The sequence below is a fragment of the Mastomys coucha genome, unplaced genomic scaffold, assembly GCF_008632895.1.
Source record: "Mastomys coucha isolate ucsf_1 unplaced genomic scaffold, UCSF_Mcou_1 pScaffold5, whole genome shotgun sequence".
In the NCBI taxonomy this organism is placed as follows: Eukaryota; Metazoa; Chordata; class Mammalia; order Rodentia; family Muridae; genus Mastomys; species Mastomys coucha.
Window position 1 is genome coordinate 114,979,234 of NW_022196911.1, and position 19,722 is coordinate 114,998,955.

At 51.7% G+C, this 19,722-nt stretch overlaps 1 protein-coding gene and 1 long non-coding RNA gene across 4 annotated transcripts in view; one reads left to right on the forward strand and one right to left on the reverse strand.

Moving 5' to 3' along the window:
- Positions 1-3,633: 3,633 nt before the first annotated feature.
- LOC116078594 lies at positions 3,634-6,655 on the reverse strand. The gene is made up of 2 exons (XR_004113599.1): positions 6,606-6,655; positions 3,634-3,972 (listed from the first exon to the last, which is right to left on the reverse strand). It is a non-coding gene; the product is annotated as an uncharacterized LOC116078594 (long non-coding RNA).
- Positions 6,656-10,425: 3,770 nt separating this feature from the next.
- Engase (endo-beta-N-acetylglucosaminidase) overlaps positions 10,426-19,722 on the forward strand; it is a 13,161-nt gene continuing 3,864 nt past the window's right edge. For 2 of the 3 annotated variants that reach the window (XM_031353530.1, XM_031353531.1), the window contains exons 1-11: positions 10,426-10,621; positions 12,477-12,547; positions 12,680-12,881; positions 14,417-14,565; positions 15,032-15,189; positions 15,682-15,830; positions 16,661-16,826; positions 18,121-18,224; positions 18,513-18,621; positions 18,792-18,982; positions 19,362-19,510. In XM_031353530.1, coding sequence (XP_031209390.1) covers positions 10,503-10,621; positions 12,477-12,547; positions 12,680-12,881; positions 14,417-14,565; positions 15,032-15,189; positions 15,682-15,830; positions 16,661-16,826; positions 18,121-18,224; positions 18,513-18,621; positions 18,792-18,982; positions 19,362-19,510 — 1,567 coding nt within the window. In that variant the 5' untranslated portion in view covers positions 10,426-10,502. The remainder of the gene's footprint in view (positions 10,622-12,476; positions 12,548-12,679; positions 12,882-14,416; positions 14,566-15,031; positions 15,190-15,681; positions 15,831-16,660; positions 16,827-18,120; positions 18,225-18,512; positions 18,622-18,791; positions 18,983-19,361; positions 19,511-19,722) is intronic. The other variant, XM_031353532.1, reaches the window with a different exon arrangement.

A 19,722-nucleotide genomic window follows, 5' to 3' on the forward strand; every position in this document is an offset into this window, starting at 1 on the left:
GGGGCGAGTGCACATAGGGGCGAGTGCACATAGGGGTGAGTGTACATAGGGGTGAGTGCACATAGGGGCGAGCGAGTGCACATAGGGGCGAGTGCACATAGGGGCGAGCGAGTGCACATAGGGACAAGTGCACATAGGGGCGAGGGTGCTTTTTTTCTTTTTAAATCAAAGTTAAGAGTATGACTTGGAGCAATTTAATACCTACATTTGAAAACCTTGATGAAATGGACACTTTTCAAGGAAAACATCTAGTAAAAAACAAACCTGACTGAGTAAGGAGTGAGATCCGAAGTCCTTAACCAAAGGGAAGCCAGAGGTTAGAGACCCACCTCCCAGAGGCCTCTGAGGAGGCAGAGCCTGGCAGTGATGACCCTGTGGTAGGGACAGCTCAGCTGAGCAGCAGACAGCAGAGCCACACACAGCTGCCCATGTGGAAACCTCGGACCCTGCTCTGTGAGCTGTGTGAAGAGCTAAGATGAGCAGCACATACCCGTGCTCCTTCATGGATGCAGGGAGCATATCGGTAGTCACAGTGTGTAGCAACTTCCCATCAGAAGGAGGGGAGAAAGCTTCCTGGGAGAGCCATGGAGGAGCTGCTGTGCTCAGGTGCCTGGACAGTCCTAAGGACTATGCAATGTGCTGTCAAAGCAACAGCTATTCCAACCTGCGTTTGCCAAGGAAGCAGAAAACAAGCCCAGCACAGTGTCTAGAAGGTTGTGGGGAAGTTCCTACTGTTCCAAAGCTGAGGGAGGCATCCATGGTGGTGCCTCTTCGGTAGTGAATATTAAAACAGAAATGTGAGCTGGGTACAGTGATTCATATCTTTGATTCCAGCTCTCAGTGGTAGAAGAAAACATGTTTATATGAGGTGAGGGTAATTTGGTCAACATAACAAATTCTAGGACAGCCAGAGCTATGTAGTGGGAGACTGTCTCAAAACAAACAAAAACAAAACAAAAAACCCAAACAAACAACAACAAAATGGAAATGTGGGGCTAGAAGGATGTCTGGGTGGGTTAAAAAAATAGTTTGCTGAGTGTTCTGGTTTCATTTCTGCTGCTAGGATAAAATATCCCGACACAAAGCAATTTGGGGAAAAAAGAGCCTACAGGCTACAGTCTGCCCCTGTGGGGAGGTCAAGATAGGATCTTGTCACATCACATCCACACTCAGGAGCAGAGAAAATGAATTCATGCATGCTCACTTATTCCCTTGTGCTCAGGTCCATTTCTCCAAGTGTAGTTTGGGACCCCTGACTAGGGAATGGTGCTGCCTACAGTGGACTGTTAACCAATGTCAATGAACTTAAGACACGCCCTCCAGACAATCCCTCAATAAGACTGTCTTCCCAGGTGATTGTAAGTTGTATCAAGTTGGCAATTAAAGCAGATCACCGTACTGTCCAAGTTTGACAATGAGTTTGGATTCCTAGAACCCACAGATGCTGTGGTATGTGTCTATAATCTCAGCATTCAGCATTCCTATAGTAAGATGGGAGGCAGAGACAGAACAGCTGGAAGCTCATGAGTCAGCGAGCCGAGCCAAGAGTAAGAAGTGCAGCAGCAGACAACAATGTCAACACTGTTGCAACATGGTGGAAGGAAAGCACTGACTCCAAATGCTGTCTGCATTGCTCCAGCGTGCCCCATGGCCTGTGTCTGTCTGCATTGCTCCAGCGTGCCCCGTGGCCTCTGTCTGTCTGCATTGCTCCAGCATGCTCCATGGTCTCTGTCTGTCTGCATTGCTCCAGCATGCCCCATGGCCTGTGTCTGTGTCTCTGCATAGTTCCAATAGTTCCAAACATCTACCAGCAGCAACTGTTCTGTCTTCACCATAGAAAGAGAAAAAGTGTGTGTCTCCTTTGTAAAGGTATTCATTTTAACAGTTTAAAAGTTACAGTGCTTGTAGAGGGTCGACCTGGTGTTAAAGTCTTGTTCCCCAATTGGTTCTTGATTTGTCAGTGAGGAAGGTGAGTGGCCAATTGCTGGGTGGAAGGTACAGGTGGGACTTCTGGGTCCCAGGAGAAAGAGGCAGACTCAGGGAAGAGAAAGACTTTCTGCCATGCTTTGGAGGAAAATTAGCTTGGCAACCAAGTGAGGTCTTGGTCAGGGTGGGAGTAAGGGGTGTGGGAGCTGGGGCCTGGGGCCTCCATTACAGGGGTGGGGGGAGCTGGGGCCTGTGGCCTCCATTACAGGCAGGTGGCCAAGCATGCTTGGCAGGGCCTAGGTGGGACTAGCCACTGAAGTTTAGGGCAGGTGGAGAGACAGAGGTAATAAATTGATAAGGGCGTGCTTTTCCAGGCGGAAGATAGAAACACCCAGCAATTGTGCCAAGAAGGCAAGTTGTAAAATAACAAACTGTGTGTGTGTCTTTTATCCTCCGATTCAGGGAAGCCGGGTGGGGCTGGTGGTGCAGCCCAGTTCCTGGTGCAAAGGCAGGCAGAACAAAAGGGAAGCGGGTCAGGGCTTCAGAGTGGGGTCAGTCCCGGAGCAAAAGGCAGCAACATAAAACTACACACTACAAGTGTTGGCTCAGGGACGCACACCTGCATCCTCAGCTCCTCCAGAGTCTGAGGTGGGAGGATCACTTGAGGCCACCAGATCAAGGCCAACTTGTGTCAACATAGTGAGACTCTGTCTCAAAACCAAATAACCAGGGCTGAGGAGCCAGCTCAGCAAGTGAGGGCTCACATCTGCAGAACTCAAATAAATGCTGGGTGGGGGTGGCTGTCTTCTCGTAATTCTAGTCTTGGAAGACAGAGAAGGGTGATCCCCAGAGCATGCTGGCTAGCAAGACTGGCCATATTGATGAGCTTTGGGTTTGATTGAGAATCCCTGCCTCAATGAATAAGGTGGAAAGCAATTGAGGATGATTCTTGACATCAATCTCAGGGTCTCCACGTGCTCACCCACACCCACACTCATATATGTCCAGATCCATGCAAATATGCATATACACTCAAACACACACACATGTACACCAGACAGTCACACACATGCAAATATGTAATACACATACTGCACACACTCACACATGCACACCGCACACATGTGCATCATACACACTCATGTACACAGGCAAATATACACACACATGCACACTCTACTCAACACACATACATACTACACACTCATATATACACATGTGCACACACCATATACACACATGCACACCATACTCACATATACACACATGTAAATAGGCACACACAAATACCACATACACTCACACATGCACACCATACATACTCACATGTAAATATGTATACCCACACTCATATATATTCACACACATGCAAATATGCACATATACATACCATACACACTCACACATGCACACACACATGCACATCACATACACTCACACATGCAAATATGTACACACATGTACACCATACTCACACAATGCTCATATATACACACATCACACACACAAGGACACCACATTCACATGTACACACATGTAAATGTGCACACACATACACCATACACACTCACACATGCACACATACACACACTACACAAGATGCACACCACATACACTCACATGCAAATATGTACACCCACACTCATATATGTCCACACACATGCACACCATACTCACACAATGCTCATATATACACACATCACAGGCCTTCTGTAATGTTCGTTTATAACTGTTTGTGCAGTTATAAGAAACAAGGGGCATAGGACACGAAGACAGGCATCCCAGGTGGTGTTCCTTCACAGTGGAAGACGGAGCCGGTGGGTTAGTTGAAGACATGTTGGCTGGAGCGTGCCAGGAGCTGTCAACCCCTGGCTGGCGGGCTGCTGAGCAGGTGCCCAGACACAGCCTCCAGTGGGCAGGAAGCTGGGCCAGGCAGTGGGAGCCCGAGGTCAGCCTTGGCTTCTCTCCTGCAGTAAGGCGAGCTGAGTGTTTGGGAAACCGCAGGCAGACATAACAGATGGGAGGGCGAGACAATGGGATTTATTGCTGATGGAACACAATGAGAAAGAGCTCGATAAAACATTTTGCAAAAGCAAATAAACAAAAAGAAAAAACGGTTCTAACCAGAGAAAAAACAGACAGCCTTGCAAGGCAGACTGGCGTCCCAAGGTTTCTCAACTCTGTACAGAAGGTCCCCATCTAACTGGCTTAGTGGCTTTCTGACCTTAGAACGGGGCAAGGCTCCCACATGGCCTTCCCACTTTCCACTCTCTGTATGCCTTTCAGCAGGCTTAAGGAGGTGCTTGACTGTTATCGGATAGGCTTTGTGCAGATCCTGTAGCCCAGCTGCAGGTGTTCAGTTCCTGAACATCAATAAAGGCAGTTCTTAAAAAAGTGTTGTATGTGGGAGAGTGTGTGTATGTGTGTGTTGAATGTGTGTGGTATGTGTTGAGTGTATGGTATGTGTGTGTTGTTTGTGTGTGTAGTGTAAGTGTTGTATGTGTATGTTGTGTATGTTGTGTACATGTGTTGTGTGTGTGTGTTGGAGGCTAGAAGTTGACACTCAGTGTCTTCTATTATGTTCCATTTTATCTTTTTGTTTGTTTGTTTGTTTGTTTTTTCGAGACAGGGTTTCTCTGTGTAGCCCTGGCTGTCCTGGAACTCACTCTGTAGACCAGGCTGGCCTCAAACTCAGAAATCTGCCTGTCTCTGCCTCCCAAGTGCTGGGATTAAAGGCGTGCGTCACCACAGCCCAACTATCTTGTCTTGTTTTTCAACATCCAAAACTTTTTTTTTTTTTTAAATAATAGTAAGATTCAGGGTTAGTTTTTTGTAGCCACAGCCAGCCCTTTGAGAAGCCTCTTACATGTTTGAGCATCTGGCCCTTAGAGCTGACATAGAGTTTGGTGAGGCTGTGTGGGGTTTCTGGGGCCTTGGCCAAAACGCCTGTAGCCCTGGCTGTCCTGGCTCTTGGTCCTTCTGAGGCCCAGACAGGAGCACAGTGCCACGGCTCTTGGGAGACTCCAGGGCCAGCTGGTTGAAGGCAAGGACCTTGAAGATGTGACTTCCCAGACAACTGTCACACGGTCACCCGAAGTGCACACACAGGCAGCTTGGACATGTCATCCATGACCGTTTCCAAACAATAGCCATTTTATTCTCTCAGCTGGGAAGCTTCATCTTTTGGATCATCCAGGGCAGGGACGGAGATGGTCAGCTAGTGCCACTCACAAACCACCTTTTCAACAACATGATTGTACAGCTTGACTAGCGGCTACGTGCGCATGTCCTAAGCTCTGGGACTCTTGGGGCTAAACATTCTATTCTTGTTGTGACAAATGTCAACAACCCTGATGGTGAATCTGCTTGGCTAGGTTCAGAAAATTTATCTTATGTTTAAATGTGTGCCTCATATGTGTGGGTTCCTGTGGAGACCAGAGGAGGGCATCGAATGCCCTGGAGCTAGAATTACAAGCAACTGTGAGCTGCCCCAGTGTGGGTGCTGGGAATCAAACTCAAGTCCTCTGGAGGAGCAGCAAGCACCATAAAAAGAGACTTGTTTATTTCATTTTTATGAGTACACCATCACTGTCTTCAGACACCCCGGAAGAGGGCATCAGATCCCATTACAGATGGTTGACAGCCACCATGTGCTTGCTGGGAATTGAACTCAGGGCCTCCAGAAGAGCAATCCGTGTTCTTAACCTCTGAGCCATCTCTCCAGCCCATCAGACAAGCACTCTTAACTGTTGAGCCATCCCTCTGGCCCCTCCACTTATGTCTTGAGACAAGGTTTCTCACTGACTGGCTATGAGAGCGAGCAAGCCCAAGAATGCCCTGCCTCTGCCTCCCAGTGATTGCAACCACTAGCCACCACATTCATCCTTTCTCATGGATGCTGGAGATCCAAACCTAGATCTTTCTACTTTCCCAGCAAGCATTTTACCCACCCATCCCATCCCTTAGCCCCCTAAATGTATTCCTGACATAACAATACTTCCGTTGACTGTGTTTTGTCAGGATGAGTCAAGAAACAGGTACAGTTAGCTCTAACAGATACAGTTAGCTCTAACAGATACAGTTAGCTCTAACAGATACAGTTAGCTCTAACAGATACAGTTAGCTCTAACAGATACAGTTAGACTTGATGGAAACAGTCCCTCCAGGACAGCGTCGCTCTCCCGGATTCCTCCTTCTCATCCCAGGACCTGCCTTTACTTCCTAGATTTCCCATTGTAGCTGAGACTCTTTTTCTTTGTTTTTGTTTTTTCCTTTCAAGACAGGGTTTCTCTGTGTAGCCCTGGCTGTCCTGGAACTCACTCTGTAGACCAGGCTGGCCTCGAACTCAGAAATCTGCCTGCCTCTGCCTCCCAAATGCTAGGATTAAAGGCATGCGCCACCACTGCCTGGCCGCTGAGCCTCTTTTTCAAGCCCCACCTTAAGCTGGTTATAACACCTCTGTGAGACATTCACACCACTCAAATGGCTGTAGAGGACTGCCTTTGGAAACTTTATGTACTTTGTAAACTTTGTAAACCCTCAAGGTAGGAAAGTGGCCAGTTCCCTCTCCATTCCCCAGCGCCAGCAGCCAGGCCCCTCCCTCTCCATTCCCCAGCGCCAGCAGCCAGGCCCCTCCCTCTCCATTCCCCAGCGCCAGCAGCAAGGCCCCTCCTCCAGACCTTCTTAAATGTCTTAACTGTCAGAAAGGTCATCTCCAGCCCCTCAACAGATTATGCTAATTTTAGGTTAAATGTCTGAACAAACACCCACCAATCCCTGAGCATGAAAACCCACCAATCCCTGAGCATGAAAACCCACCAATCCCTGAGCTCCTCCAAGCTCAGGACTTGAAATCCCACCAATCCTCACCCTGGAAATCTCCATCCTAGAGAGCTACACCTCCCCAAACTCCTATATAAACACTGTGCTTTGTCCAGTTCCCTGCTGCTGTCTATCCCCTCCCAGCTTCTTCTGGATTCATTCATTCACCCTTAATCCACTGATAAACCTTTTGATGAGATTTGCTTCCTGATGTCAATTCCATCAGAAGAAGACAAGAAGAGAAGAGGGAAGAAAGAAAGAGAAGGAGCAGGGCTGAGGTACCTGAGCACCTCAGCTCAGCAGGGGATCCCTCCTCTGGGAGCTGCATCGCCTCTGCTAAAGAGCCTTCCCCTCAAAGTTGTGGCTCTTGAGCTCCCGTGTCTCAGGATGCCCTCTCCTTGGGACACTGCCCCACCTCAGAGCTGTGTGGTTCCTGGGCTTCCGAGTCCCAAGACAGCTTCCCATGTAAACAAAGAGGTCAACAACCTTTTTCCTTCTTTTGCTGATTAATGAGAAAAGACAATCGCCCTTGTTGATCTATGAATGGGAACCCCAGTTTTATCTGTTATTAACCACAGCCCCCATCTCAGTGGTGATAAAAAATGTTATTTCTGGAACCAGATAGGAATGATCATGGGCTGAGAACAAATTTAATTCACCCCAAATTCCATGTCTCAGTATGGTAGCGGTTTCATGGAGTTTTTGTAGTGACAGGGCAAAGGAAGTTATAGATCAAGATAACTTCCAAATACACTGTTGGAAACATCAGGCAGGTGCGCACAGCACAAGAGGAGCATCTGTGCTATAGGTCTCCCATGCTATATGGTGATCTGTGCTATAGGTCTCCCGTGCTATATGGTGACATTCTTAGCTCTGGGGTTGGTGAAACCTAGGAGGTCTTTTTGTACATTCCAAAGGATTTACCAAATAGTCACAGGACATTAAGTTTTGGAGAGGAGGACAGTGGCTATTAAAGTGGCCAAGAGAGCTCATGTACTGGCTGGTTTTGTGTGTCAAATTGACACAGGCTGGAGTAATCACAGAGAAGGGAGCTTCAGTTGGGGACCTGCCTCCATGAGATCCAGCTGTGGGCATTTTCTCAATTAGTGACCAAGGGGGTAGGGCCCCTTGTGGGTGGTGCTATCCCTGGGCTGGAAGTCTTAGGTTCTATAAGAGAGCAAGCTGAGCAAGCCAGGGGAAACAAGCCAGTAAGGAACATTCCCTCCATGGCCTCTGCATCAGCTCCTGCTTCCTGGCCTGCTTGAGTTCCAGTCCTGACTTCCTTGGTGATAAACAGCAATGTGGAAGTAAGCTAAATAAACCCTTTCCTCCCCAACTTGCTTCTTGGTCATGATGTTTGTGCAGGAATAGAAACCCTGACTAAGAAAGCTCGTATCTGTGATTAGACCCTAGGTTTGCCACATTCCAAACTCCCAATAATCAGGGAAGTTCTAACCAGTTAATCGGCTTATAAAATGCAGCTTCTTTTCAGAAACTGCTGTTCATACATCATCTTAGATTCAGCCACTATCACAGACACAGGATATGCTGGGGTCAGTCAAGCACCTTTGCTCCTGGGAGAGCCTGCATGAAGTGGCCTGGATTGAAGCTGTGTCTACTCTAAGGAAGATCCAGGAGGCTGCTTCCGTCCTACCCTCCTGTGCCTTCTCACAGACTCAGGTGGCAGACACAGTACCAACCGTCAGAGTCTCACATTCGCCCAGAAGCCAGCATAAAGCAAGGCAAGAGAACTGCAGTGTTCGCCCAGAGCAGCAGACCCTTGGCCTCCCAGATCGGCCCTCAGTTTGGACGCTTCTCCTTTTTCTGGCCTTTGGAGCATTATGGGGGCTGAGAGGGAAGGGTCAAGACAGAGTTAGATCATGCTATGGGATGCTGTCCTCCAGGCATGGCGCAACCATGGTCATCTAAATTGGTCCCTCACTCGTGATACCTTCACAAGACTGGCCTAGCCTCATGCCCTTGTAGAAGGAGTGTGAGGGGGGTGGAGGGTTGGGTCATCAGACCCTAAACTGAGAATTCAGGTAGTTCTTCTTCCTCACTCGTGACTCTGTCCTAGATGCACTGTCTCTGAGGGGGTTGTCTGAAGTACAGAGGTGAGGAGTTGAGGGATGCCCATCTACACAGCTTTCAAGATCGTTGGGTGTGCTCCACAAGATTCACAGTAGATGACTGTGTGTGTGCTTGTGGACAGCAGCCCAAGTGACCTGCTACCTTCTCTCTGTCCCAGCCCCACGCAGAGCTTCCCTCTCCACCCTGGGTCAGTGGGAAGAGGTGTCCTGCCAACTGTGTCCCATAGATCAGAGTCTCCTGCTCCCCAGGGCCTCTTCCCTGGCCGACTGGCCAGCAGGCAATGCAACCAGGGCCTATATTCAACCACCTTAGTCACCATCCCCACCCTTGCGTTTATGGATGCTTGGGGCCTCATAAAGCTCAAAACCTGTAAATAGTAATAAAGAGGCCCAGAGAACTTGGCTTGGGCAAGCTGCTGTGGGGCCAGAAGCTGCAAGCGGCAGAGGGGTATTGGGCTCAGGGAGGAGAAGCCATTTCCTCATCATCTTCTCACCGCTCTGAACACAGGCCATCAAGGTTACTACTGTGAATCTCTTCTGTGCCTAGGTACTTCACCTCTGCCAGATGCAGCTCCTGGGCCCTGCATACCCGAGGGGACGAATTTCCTGCAGAGCACAGGCTTGGGAGTGAGAAGAACACAGTCAGGAGAAAACTACCCATGCTCACTGTGCTGGACATCCTAGGGGATCTACATTTTACAGGATGGAGGGAAACAGTCCCTCTAGGACAGCGGCACTGTCCTCTATCCCCCCACCTGCCTTTACTCCTAGGTTTCCCATTGTACCTGGTTATAGCATCCCATTGAGTCCCACCTTAAGCTGGTTATAACACCTCTTTCTTTTGTTGATTAATGAGAAAAGACAATCGCCAGCCTTTGTTGATCTATGAATGGGATCCAAGAGACTCAATATGGACTATAGGCAACTGCAGAATGCTGAGACCAGGAGAAACAGTCTCCCTGGGGCAGAGCCCCTCCCCAGTTGCTTATCCAATTCCAAACGGCCAGCCCTGAAAACATTAACATACAAGTAACATTATAGGGACTGAACATGTTGTGTTTATATATACACACACACATATGACAAAATTAAATAAAAATCATGAATTTGAGAGAGATTGGATGAGGTACACAGGAATGATTGGAGGGAGGAAAGGGAAGGGAAACTGATGTAATTATATTTTAACTAAAAAAAAAAAAAGCAGGATATGGTAGCAGGTGCCTGTAATCCTAGCAATTGGAGATGGGAAGTGGATCCCACCCAGGGATCCAGGGAAGCTAGCTCACCAGTCTGTGACCCAGTTCCTTTGTGGTCGCTAGCAGATTGTTTCAACTGTCTGGGCTGCATCTCGATTTATTGGAAAGAGAGCTTCGTGGCTAACTCTAAATGACACTTTTTTGGGTCTCAGAACCCTGGGCTTAGGATCCACGCAGCCCCGCCTTTCTCCCAGGCCCCGCCCATCAGGTCTCTCCGGTTATTTAACTCCGGCTCTACACCCGCCGCAGGCAGAACTCGGTCAGACCCCAGCCGGAACTCGGTACGAGCCAACCGCGGCGCTGCACACTCTCCATTGGCTGAGAGCTGCGGCAGGGGCAGGCCCAGGTTTGCGATTGGCTGTTGGAGCAGCGTGTCGGAGGGCTAAGCGGTCGGCGGGCACGGAGGGTCATGGAGACCTCGTCGGTGCTGACTCGGGGAGCTGCAAGGCAGCGGAGCCCCGCGGCCCCGGAGAAGCAGGCGCAGGACCAACCGGAGCGGAGGCCGGGGCGGCGGAGGCAGGGGCGGAGGTGCGCACAGCTGGGCTGAGCTCCGGGTCTGGGCTAGGGTGGCCATGCTGCCTGTCGCTGCGCGGTGCGACACTGTCCATTGCTCGCGGACAAACCTGTGTCCTTCCATCCCCGGCTGCAGACTGGCCATCCGAGCAAGCTAGCAGCTCCCGTGTTCCTAACCTATGACGGACCCTGTCGCAGTCCATCGGGATCTCGTTCTGGAAGTCTGGCGCCAAGGCTACTGCACCTTCCTTTGGCCCTATCGATTAGGCAATCCCAAACATGGATAGCTTTCTGTTTGGGTGATATTTGAACTGAATCTTTAGGGACGAGAAGGACTATGCTAGATGGATCAGAATGGGCAAAGGCACAAAGGCAGGAGTGGGCAGACATGCCCCTCTGGTTCAGGGATTCTGGTCCAGGGTTGTAACTCCGTGGTCGGTAGGATGCTGGGAAAGGAATGAGCACACACTTGATGTGTCCCGCTTTGTTTTTAAACCCACAGCAGTGAGACAGATGGGACATTCAGACTATAGGGTGGTTGCTGGCTGATGGGAAAGGTATTTCTGGGTAGAAGCAATCCTAAGAAGGCCCTTTCCTTCTTACTGGAGGGATATTCAGATGACAGGTGGGCAGGGGTAGACAGGATCACTCTGAGTTCCTTTGGGTGCAGCCGAAGGATAAAGAAATCAGCCAGGGAGGGCCATCTGGGAGAGGAGTATTCGGGGAGTGAAATTTCAAAGGTGGGTGTTTTGCATGACCTGATGACACAGGCCTTTAATTCCAACTCTTTGATGGGGTCAGGCTAGAGGATCACAAGTTTGAGGCCAACCTGATGTAGTGAGGCCACACCTGAAAATAAAAATGGAAGGTCTTGGGATAGATTCATGGCAGAGCGTTTGCCTAGGATGTAGGGAGTCCTGGGTTTGAGCCCCTAGCCCGACAAGGAAAAGGTGACCTCTCCATTTTAGCCTCTACTGCCTGGCCATCCCTGCAGCCCCAGAGGCTCCTCAGTCTAATTACATAGGGACAGTGTGATTGATGGCAGAACCTATGGAGGGAGCTCAGGTCACTCCTAATGCTCTCAGGCCCTGGGGCTTTGAAGAATGCCAGCCCAGTTATCTGTGAACCCAAGTGGCTACTGTAGTATCCTCTTGCTACTCTTAAAATGATACTTTGAAGCAAGGTAACAAATGAACAGTTCCTGATTTTGCTGTGCTCAGACTTTGCAACTTCATGAAGCCAAAGTAGTTATTCCTTGTATTCTTCAGTTGCTGAAGTGGGGTGGGAGTGGGGGCAGTGAGTGAGAGTTCCCGCCCCGGGTGCGGGCAGGAGACAAAGCCTGGTTTTGCCCTCCTGGGGTCTTCAATTTTGGTGGTCCTTGAAGACCATATCTCTTGGCCAGAGAAGGCCTGTGGCTCTAGGAAGTGTTTAACTTGGGGTTTTCACCTGTTGGGTGGGACTGCCATTGGCATCTGTCCAAGCAGGAGCAGGCCCTAGTTGCTAATAAACAGGATGAACCCCAGATCCCCCTTTTCTGGTGCCATGCATACCTCTGATGTGTGTTTTATAAGCCATGACCTGTGTTATTTAGCCATTTGCTTCCAGCTACTATTTACTCTTTAGGGGGCTGAGAATGTAGCTCAGTTGACAGAGTGCTCACCTACCATGTGCAGAGCCCTATTTCAATCACCAGCATAAATGGGGTGTGGTAGAGCACCCCTCTAGCTCCAGCTCTTAGAAAGTGAAAGGACAGAGATCAGAAACTCAGTGTCACCCTTGACTACACAGTCCCAGACTGGCCTGGGCTACATAAGACCCTGTATCAAAAACCAAAAGCAAATCAATCTTTTAAAACCCACCCTTTGCCTAGGATCGATGAGGGTCAGGAAGAGGAAGCAGTCTTCAGAGATGTGGTCAGTTTCACTCCAGATCCTTTACCAGGTGAGGTGACCGAAGTTCTCGCTAATGTCCCTTCCTGACCATCGCAGCCCCCACTCCCCTCTCTGCCAGAGTCGAAGCGTATGCACGAGTCCCTGATTTCCTTTATTCCTTACGGTTCCCTCTGTGGACCAGCTAGATATTATGACAAGGATACTACCAGACCTGTCAGTTTTTACCTATCAACGCTGGAGGAGCTCCTGGCCTGGACCCCCCTCATGGAGGATGGCTTCAATGTGGCCCTGGAGCCCTTGGAGTGTCGCCAGCCCCCACTAAGCAGCCCCAGGCCCCGGACCCTGCTGTGCCACGACATGATGGGCGGTTACCTGGAGGACAGGTGAGCCTCTGGCGCAGCGCTGGTCTTATTACTGGCCATCCTGGGATGGAAGAGGGAGAGGAGTCCGAGAGCCCTGAATGGAGTTATAGAAGCAGGTTCTAGATGGGCCTCTGACACCTCAGGGAGAGAAACTTAGTCCTAGGTTAAGCTTCCTGTGGCAGAAGCAGTATGGAATTTTTTAGCCGTAGACAGCTAGTTCCTCGGGCTGCCCCTGAAGAGAATCACCTCCTGGCCCAGCAGCGTCATCCTCATCTGATATGTCTGTTGCACTTCCCCTAGGCTCTGTCCTGGTTCAGGCCTCTTGCTCTGGCTCCCTGTGCTCTCTCTGCCCCCTGACTCCCAGCTATGCATGGGCTAGCTAGAGAGACATTTTTAACATCTATTGAAAGGTCTTGGACAGGATGATTGATGGGAAGCTGAGTCAGAGCCAGCTGCCCAGCTGGGGGTGTGGCCAACCTGTCGACCCGGGGACATGGCCCTGAGGGCAGTGCTGACCCTGTGCAGGGAAGCAGAAGCCTGAGACGGTCTGTGCTCAGCCTTCCTGCTTCCGGCTCTTTCATCTGCTCACAGAGGCCAGATGCTGTCTGTGCATTTCCTGTGGCCTGTGCTAACTCCCCGGTCAGTGAATGAGCTTCCCTCCCCAAACGCACCGCAATTTGCTTTTGAGATTGGGTTTCTCTGTGTAGTTTGGTCTCTGTGTAGTATAGAACTCATTATGTAGCTCAGCTGGCTTCTGAGTCCAATCACGCCGCCTCAGGTGCCACCATTCCCAGCGTGCTCCTGGCTGCCTCTTTGTGTGTCTGCGAGTGCATGTGCATTTGTGTGAGTGAACATAGGGGCCAGAAGTCAGCCTTGGCTATTGTTCCTTAGATGCTGTCTGGCCTATCTTTGAGACACACTTCCTCACAGGCCTGGAACTCAACCAAGTATGCAAGGCTAGCCTGTCAGTGAGTCTCACTTGCCCATCCCTGAAATTACAAGCACGCTCCACCATACGTGGATTTCTAATTTTTTAAAATTTTTACTTGGTTCTTTTTTTTTTTTGGTTGCTTGTTTGCTTTTATTGCAATTTTTAAAAAGATTTATTTATTTTATATATTTGAGTACACCGTAACTGTCTTCAGACGCACCAGAAGAGGACATCAGGTCCCATTACAGATGGTTGTGAGCCACCATGTGGTTCTGGGAATTAAACTCAGGACCTCTGGAAGAGCAGTCAGTGCTCTTAACTGCTGAGCCATCTCTCCAGCCTTATTTTTTTTTAAATTTTTAAATCTGTTCTGGGGATAGAAGCCATCCAAGGCAAGCATTTTATTGACTGACCCTCACCCCAGCTCCCACTCCTGACCACTCTTGACAGAAGAGCCTCAAGTTGCTCCTGCCTTCACTCCTCCCCACAAGGTCTCACACAGCAGCCTTCAGTCAGAGCCGGTGACCAGAACTGAAGAATAGCACTTGAGTCAAGTCTAACCCACGAGCGATCACTGCGTCCTGATTCTGTGTCCTGGGGTCTGTCTGTTCTGTGTCTTCACCAGGTTCATTCAGGGCTCAGAGGTGCAGAATCCCTATTCCTTCTACCATTGGCAGTACGTCGACATCTTTGTGTACTTCAGCCACCACACGGTCACTATCCCCCCAGTGTGCTGGACCAATGCCGCACACAGGCACGGGGTCTGCGTGCTGGGTAAGAGCCAGGCGGTTAGCATAAACCTACCCAACATAGACTACCGTTGTTGGGTAGTCCTGTAATTGAGCGGTAACAGTGTCCATGGGTTCGGATAGGTGCCTGCACACTCTCCCAGCGAGGACCAGATGGCACCTATGTTTTTAGCGTGTGGGCCATTGGTCAGGGTGGTGGTGATCAGCACAGGGGCAGCTGTAGATGATGGGTAGGCGGAGGGGCCTGCTGCATCCCAGGAAAGCAGTACTCCCCTGAACTGTGGCTGGGTGTGTAGTTTACCAACCACTGGGTCAGTTAGTGCTTCTCCAGCTTTCTTCTGAACTCTCTGTTCAGAAGAAATGGTCCCAAAAGGACCATTGACTGAATGTCTATGTTTTCCTGTAGTCCTGATGTCCAGGGAGCACACTTGTCCGAGCCCTGGGTCAGAGGAGAGCCATCTCTGCAGCTGTTTCTACCTCTTGTCTCACAGGGACGTTTATCACAGAGTGGCAAGAGGGAGGCAGGCTCTGCGAATCCTTTCTGGCTGGGGATGAGCGCTCCTTCCAGGCAGTGGCAGATCGGCTGGTCCAGATTGCTCAGTTCTTTCGTTTTGACGGCTGGCTCATCAACATCGAGAACTCTCTGAGTGTGAGCGTTTCAGCGGGGGTCCTGGTGACCGCCCCCCTCACTCCTTGCTTTGCAAATTCCTCTTTGCTTGTTTCTCCTGACCTGACCCCTTTGCTGTTGCCCTGGACCCAGCCTCTAGTCCCTAGCAGCAGGATCCATTTCTCACATCCTAGTGAGGACCAGCTGCTGGGAAAGGAAAGCTCAGCTATTTCACGAGCTCCTCTGGTGTGCCCTCTTTGGCTTTTTCCTCAGTGTGCCCAATACCTTTTCCCCCATCCCTGCTTTGAGCTTGTGTGGCTTTTCTGTGGCCATTGCCCCCTCTCCCCTTTTTATCTTTTCCTGAGTTCTGGGCTATAGTGTTTCCTGTCTATCAGGGATGGCTTGGTCCTCCCTGATGGCCGTGGGACATGGGGCGTTTTTTGGTGTGGTTGACCCCTGTCTTCTATACTGGGTTATTTCTCATGCCAGCCATGCCTAGCCTCGCAAAGGTCTGATCTCCCTCCTCTCTTGCAGCCAGATGCTGTGAGGAACACACCTTTATTTCTCCAGTACCTGACCACACAGCTCCATCAACAGGTCCCTGGAGGTCTGGTGCTGTGGTACGACAGTGTGGTACAGAGTGGGCAGCTCAAGTGGCAGGATGAGCTGAATGAACAGAACAGGTGGGCATAGGGCGGCCATGAAGGAAGATGAGCTAGCCAGGCCACCCGTATCCCGTGTGGGCGTCCCCAGTTGGTGTCCCGTGTAGGCTTCCATGTGGGCGTCCCGTGTGGGCATCCATGTGGGCATCTCGTGTAGTGAGCATCCTGAGTGGGCACACCGTGTGGGTGTCCTGAGTAGGCATCCCATGTGGGCATCCCCAGTGGGCATCCCGTGTAGACATCCCATGTGGGCATCTCATGTGGTAAGTGTCCTGAGTGGGCACGCCGAGTGGGCATCCTGAGTGGGCATTCTGTGTGGACATCCATGTGGGCATCCCATGTGGACACCTCATGTGGTGAGTGTCCTGAGTGGACACGCCGAGTGGGCGTCCCGAGTAGGCATCTTGAGTGGGCATCCCGAATGGGCATTCTGTGTGGACATTCATGTTGGCATCCCATTTGGGCACCTCATGTGGGCATCTCATGTGGTAAGCATCATGAATGGGTACGCCATGTGGTCATCCCCAGTGGGCATCCCATGTGGGCATCCCCAGTGGGCGTCCCGTGTAGACATCTCATGTGGTGAGCATCCTGAGTGGGCATGCCATGTGGGCGTTCTGAGTAGGCATTCTGTGTAGACATCCCATGTGGGCATCTCATGTGGTGAGTGTCCTGAGTGAGCACACTGTGTGGGCATCCGGTGTGGGATCATTCCCCACTGGGCTGAGTGCAGCAGGCATGGGCAGCCCTGGTCCCTTGGTGATGTGTGTCCATGAGCATCAGGGATGCTGACAGCAGCTGGTGCCCCATCCAGCTGGGCCTGGCCTCAGCTGGTCCTTGCCACCTCTCAGGGTCTTCTTCGACTCCTGCGATGGCTTCTTTACCAACTATAACTGGCGGGAGGACCACCTGCAGCGGATGGTGGCACAGGCTGGGGAGCGCCTAGCTGACGTGTATGTGGGCGTGGATGTGTTTGCTCGGAGCAATGTGGTTGGAGGCCGTTTCGATACTGACAAGGTAGGTGGTGGCCATCGCATCAGGGCTGCTGGTCTGCATGCCCTCTGTGGCCTCTGGCTTGGGGATCTCCCATTCTCACTAGTACCTCAAAGGAAACCAGGGCATCCTAGAGCTCCCGGGACCCACCCTGTGTCTCTCCCAGCCACTCCTCCAGTCACAGGCAAGGATTCTGTCCTCACTCCTGCATCATCATAGGCAAGACTTCCTCCTGGGCCATGTGCACATGCCTTTGAGCATACCGAGTGACCTTTCATACCGTTCGGCAGACATAGGGGACATGCGGGGAGCTGTAGTGGGCAGAGGTGAAGCAAGTGGTCTCGGGGGAGGAGGAGGGGAGGGGAAAGGAAAGGTGAGAGCAGGCTCTGCTCCTGTCCGTCAGTCCTGCCTCTCCCCTGGGTGCAGGGCTCTCATCTCAGTCATGAGGAAGCTGTAGATGAATCATTTAATCCAGTGCCTGGGTTTCGCTTCTATTGTGATAAAATACCCTGACAAAATGGAGCAAGAGACATGGGGTTTAATCTCAGGTTACGATGCGTCAGTGTATAGGGAAGCGAAGGCAGCTATGGTAGCAATCAGGACCCGTGGGAAATGACACGGCTGCCTGCTTGTTCTCAGCTAGCTTTCTTTGCCTTTTCCATCTTTATTTTTGAGACAAGGTCTCTCTTTGTAGACATGGCGGTCCTGGAACTTGCTGTGTAGATCAGGCTGGCTGTCTCTGCCTCCTGGGATTAAAGGTCACCATGGCCCGCTTTTCCTCTTCTATAGTGTTCAGGACCACCCAGCCTAGGGAATGGGACTGCCTGCAAGGGGCTAGGTCTTCCCTACATCAAACAACAAGGCTAGTATCACACTCAGGCATGCCAGCAGGCGGACCCAATGCAGACCATCTCTCACTGAGACTCCCTTCCTAGGCGATTCCCTGTGTGTCAGTCTGACGGTTCAAACCAAGCAGCACACGGTTACATGACACAGGAATTGCAGGTTCTCTCCCTGGGTCTGCAAAGAGGAGACAGGCCATAGAGAGTCACAGTGAACTCACACCTCCCTGCTCTGTCCTCCGAGACAGGCTCCTTCACGGTTGAGCCCGCCCTGCTTTTCTTCCGCTGCCTCTTCAACACCCTCCTCTAGCTGACCTGCGAGACACCAGGGATGAAGCCCAAGACCCTCTGCCTGGAGTTGTGAGGGAGGGCTCCTCCTCGCTGACCCTGCCAGAGAGCGCCTTGCCTGTGGGCTGGCCTCCAGGTCTGGACTCTGGTCCCAGTGTTCAGCACCTCCCTGGTTTCTGTCTTCCCAGTCCCTGGAGCTGATCCGAAAGCATGGCTTCTCAGCGGCGTTGTTTGCTCCTGGCTGGGTGTATGAGTGTCTGGAGAAGAGCGACTTCTTTCAGAACCAGGACAAGTGAGTCCCCAAGGGCTTGGCATGGGCTGTCAGGAGAGAGGGGGATCCAAGGAGAACAAAGTGGCCACCCTGGCAGCTCCCTGGGAGGATTCTGCAGTCCAGGCAGGCAGGAGGGAACAGAAGGTGAGAACTGTTTCCCGCAGATGGCCTCTGGCCTGTCCCTAGCTGAGTGCCGCAGGCTCTCTGGATGGCTCCTCGTAGAGATCCCTCAGTTCCACACAGGGCTGCAGGGGTGTGGGCTGGCCCGTCACCCTGACTCCCTCTTGCCCCCCCCGCACCCCCCCTTAGGTTCTGGAGACTGCTGGAGCGCTTCCTGCCCACACACAGTATCTGCTCCTTGCCCTTTGTCACCTCTTTCTGCTTGGGCCTGGGTACTCGAAGAGTCTGCTACGGCAAGGTATGCAGGTCCCAGTCTCTGCCTCAGGTTGGTGGGAGGGGGCCAAGGTGTGTGTGTGCAGGAGGGCTGCCCGTGCATGGCTGTCCCTACCTCCTCCATGCACTCCTGCCGTCTACCCCTGCAGAGGCCACTGCCCCTGTCCCATTTGCCACTTTTCCTCTTTTCTTCAGGAGCAGGCAGTGGGGCCCTGGTACCACCCCAGCGCCCAGGAGACACAGCCCCTCTTTGGTGAACATAAGCTGGCTGCTGGCAGTCGGGGCTGGGTGAAGACGCACTGCTGCCTAGCTGATGCCTGGCACGGGGGCAGCTCCCTGCTGCTCCAGGGCCTGATCCCGCCTGAGGTCGACAGTGTAGCTGTGAGGTGGGTGAGTGACGGACGCAGCATGTGGGTCTCTGTCCTCCGTGTCTGCAGCTAATTAGGCAGAAGGTCTGCAGGAGCCAAGTGAGGCCAGACATTAGCTCTCAGATGGCTTCCTTTACATTGTGGCAGAAACCCACTGCACAGCGCCCCTGTAGCTTTCTGAAGTGTTACCCAGCTGTGACAGCTGAGTGCAGTGCCGGGCACGAGTCTGAGACCACCCACTGAGAAAGGCTTCCCATCTATAGCAGTCTGGCCATAGAAATGGCCAAGCCCCAGCAGAGCCAGGTATAGGGCTTTCACCACCCCACTGCCAGCCAGAAAGGGAGGGAGGGGCTCAGCGTGGACCTCTCCCACCTCTCATGAAGTTTCCCTCCTCCAGGCTGTTCTCTCTGCACGTTCCAGTGCCACCCAAGGTTTTCCTGTCCATGGTGTACAAGTTTGAAGGTTCAACGGATGTCCAGGTGGCTTTGGAGCTCACAACAGGGGATGCCAGCAGCTGCCATGTGGGTGGCATGTTGGTGTTAAATGGTGAGAGGCTGGGTGACTTCATGGAAGGGAGGTGGAGAAGGCCCTGACTCTGGTTGGGGCTTCTGAGGGCAGAGCTGTGGTGGCGGGACTGCTGTGGTGGGCAGGGCTACTGTGGTAGGCGTGGCTGCTGTGGTAGGCGTGGCTGCTGTGGTGAGTGGGACTGCTGTGGTGAGTGGGACTGCTGTGGTGGGCGGGGCTGCTGTGGTGGGCGG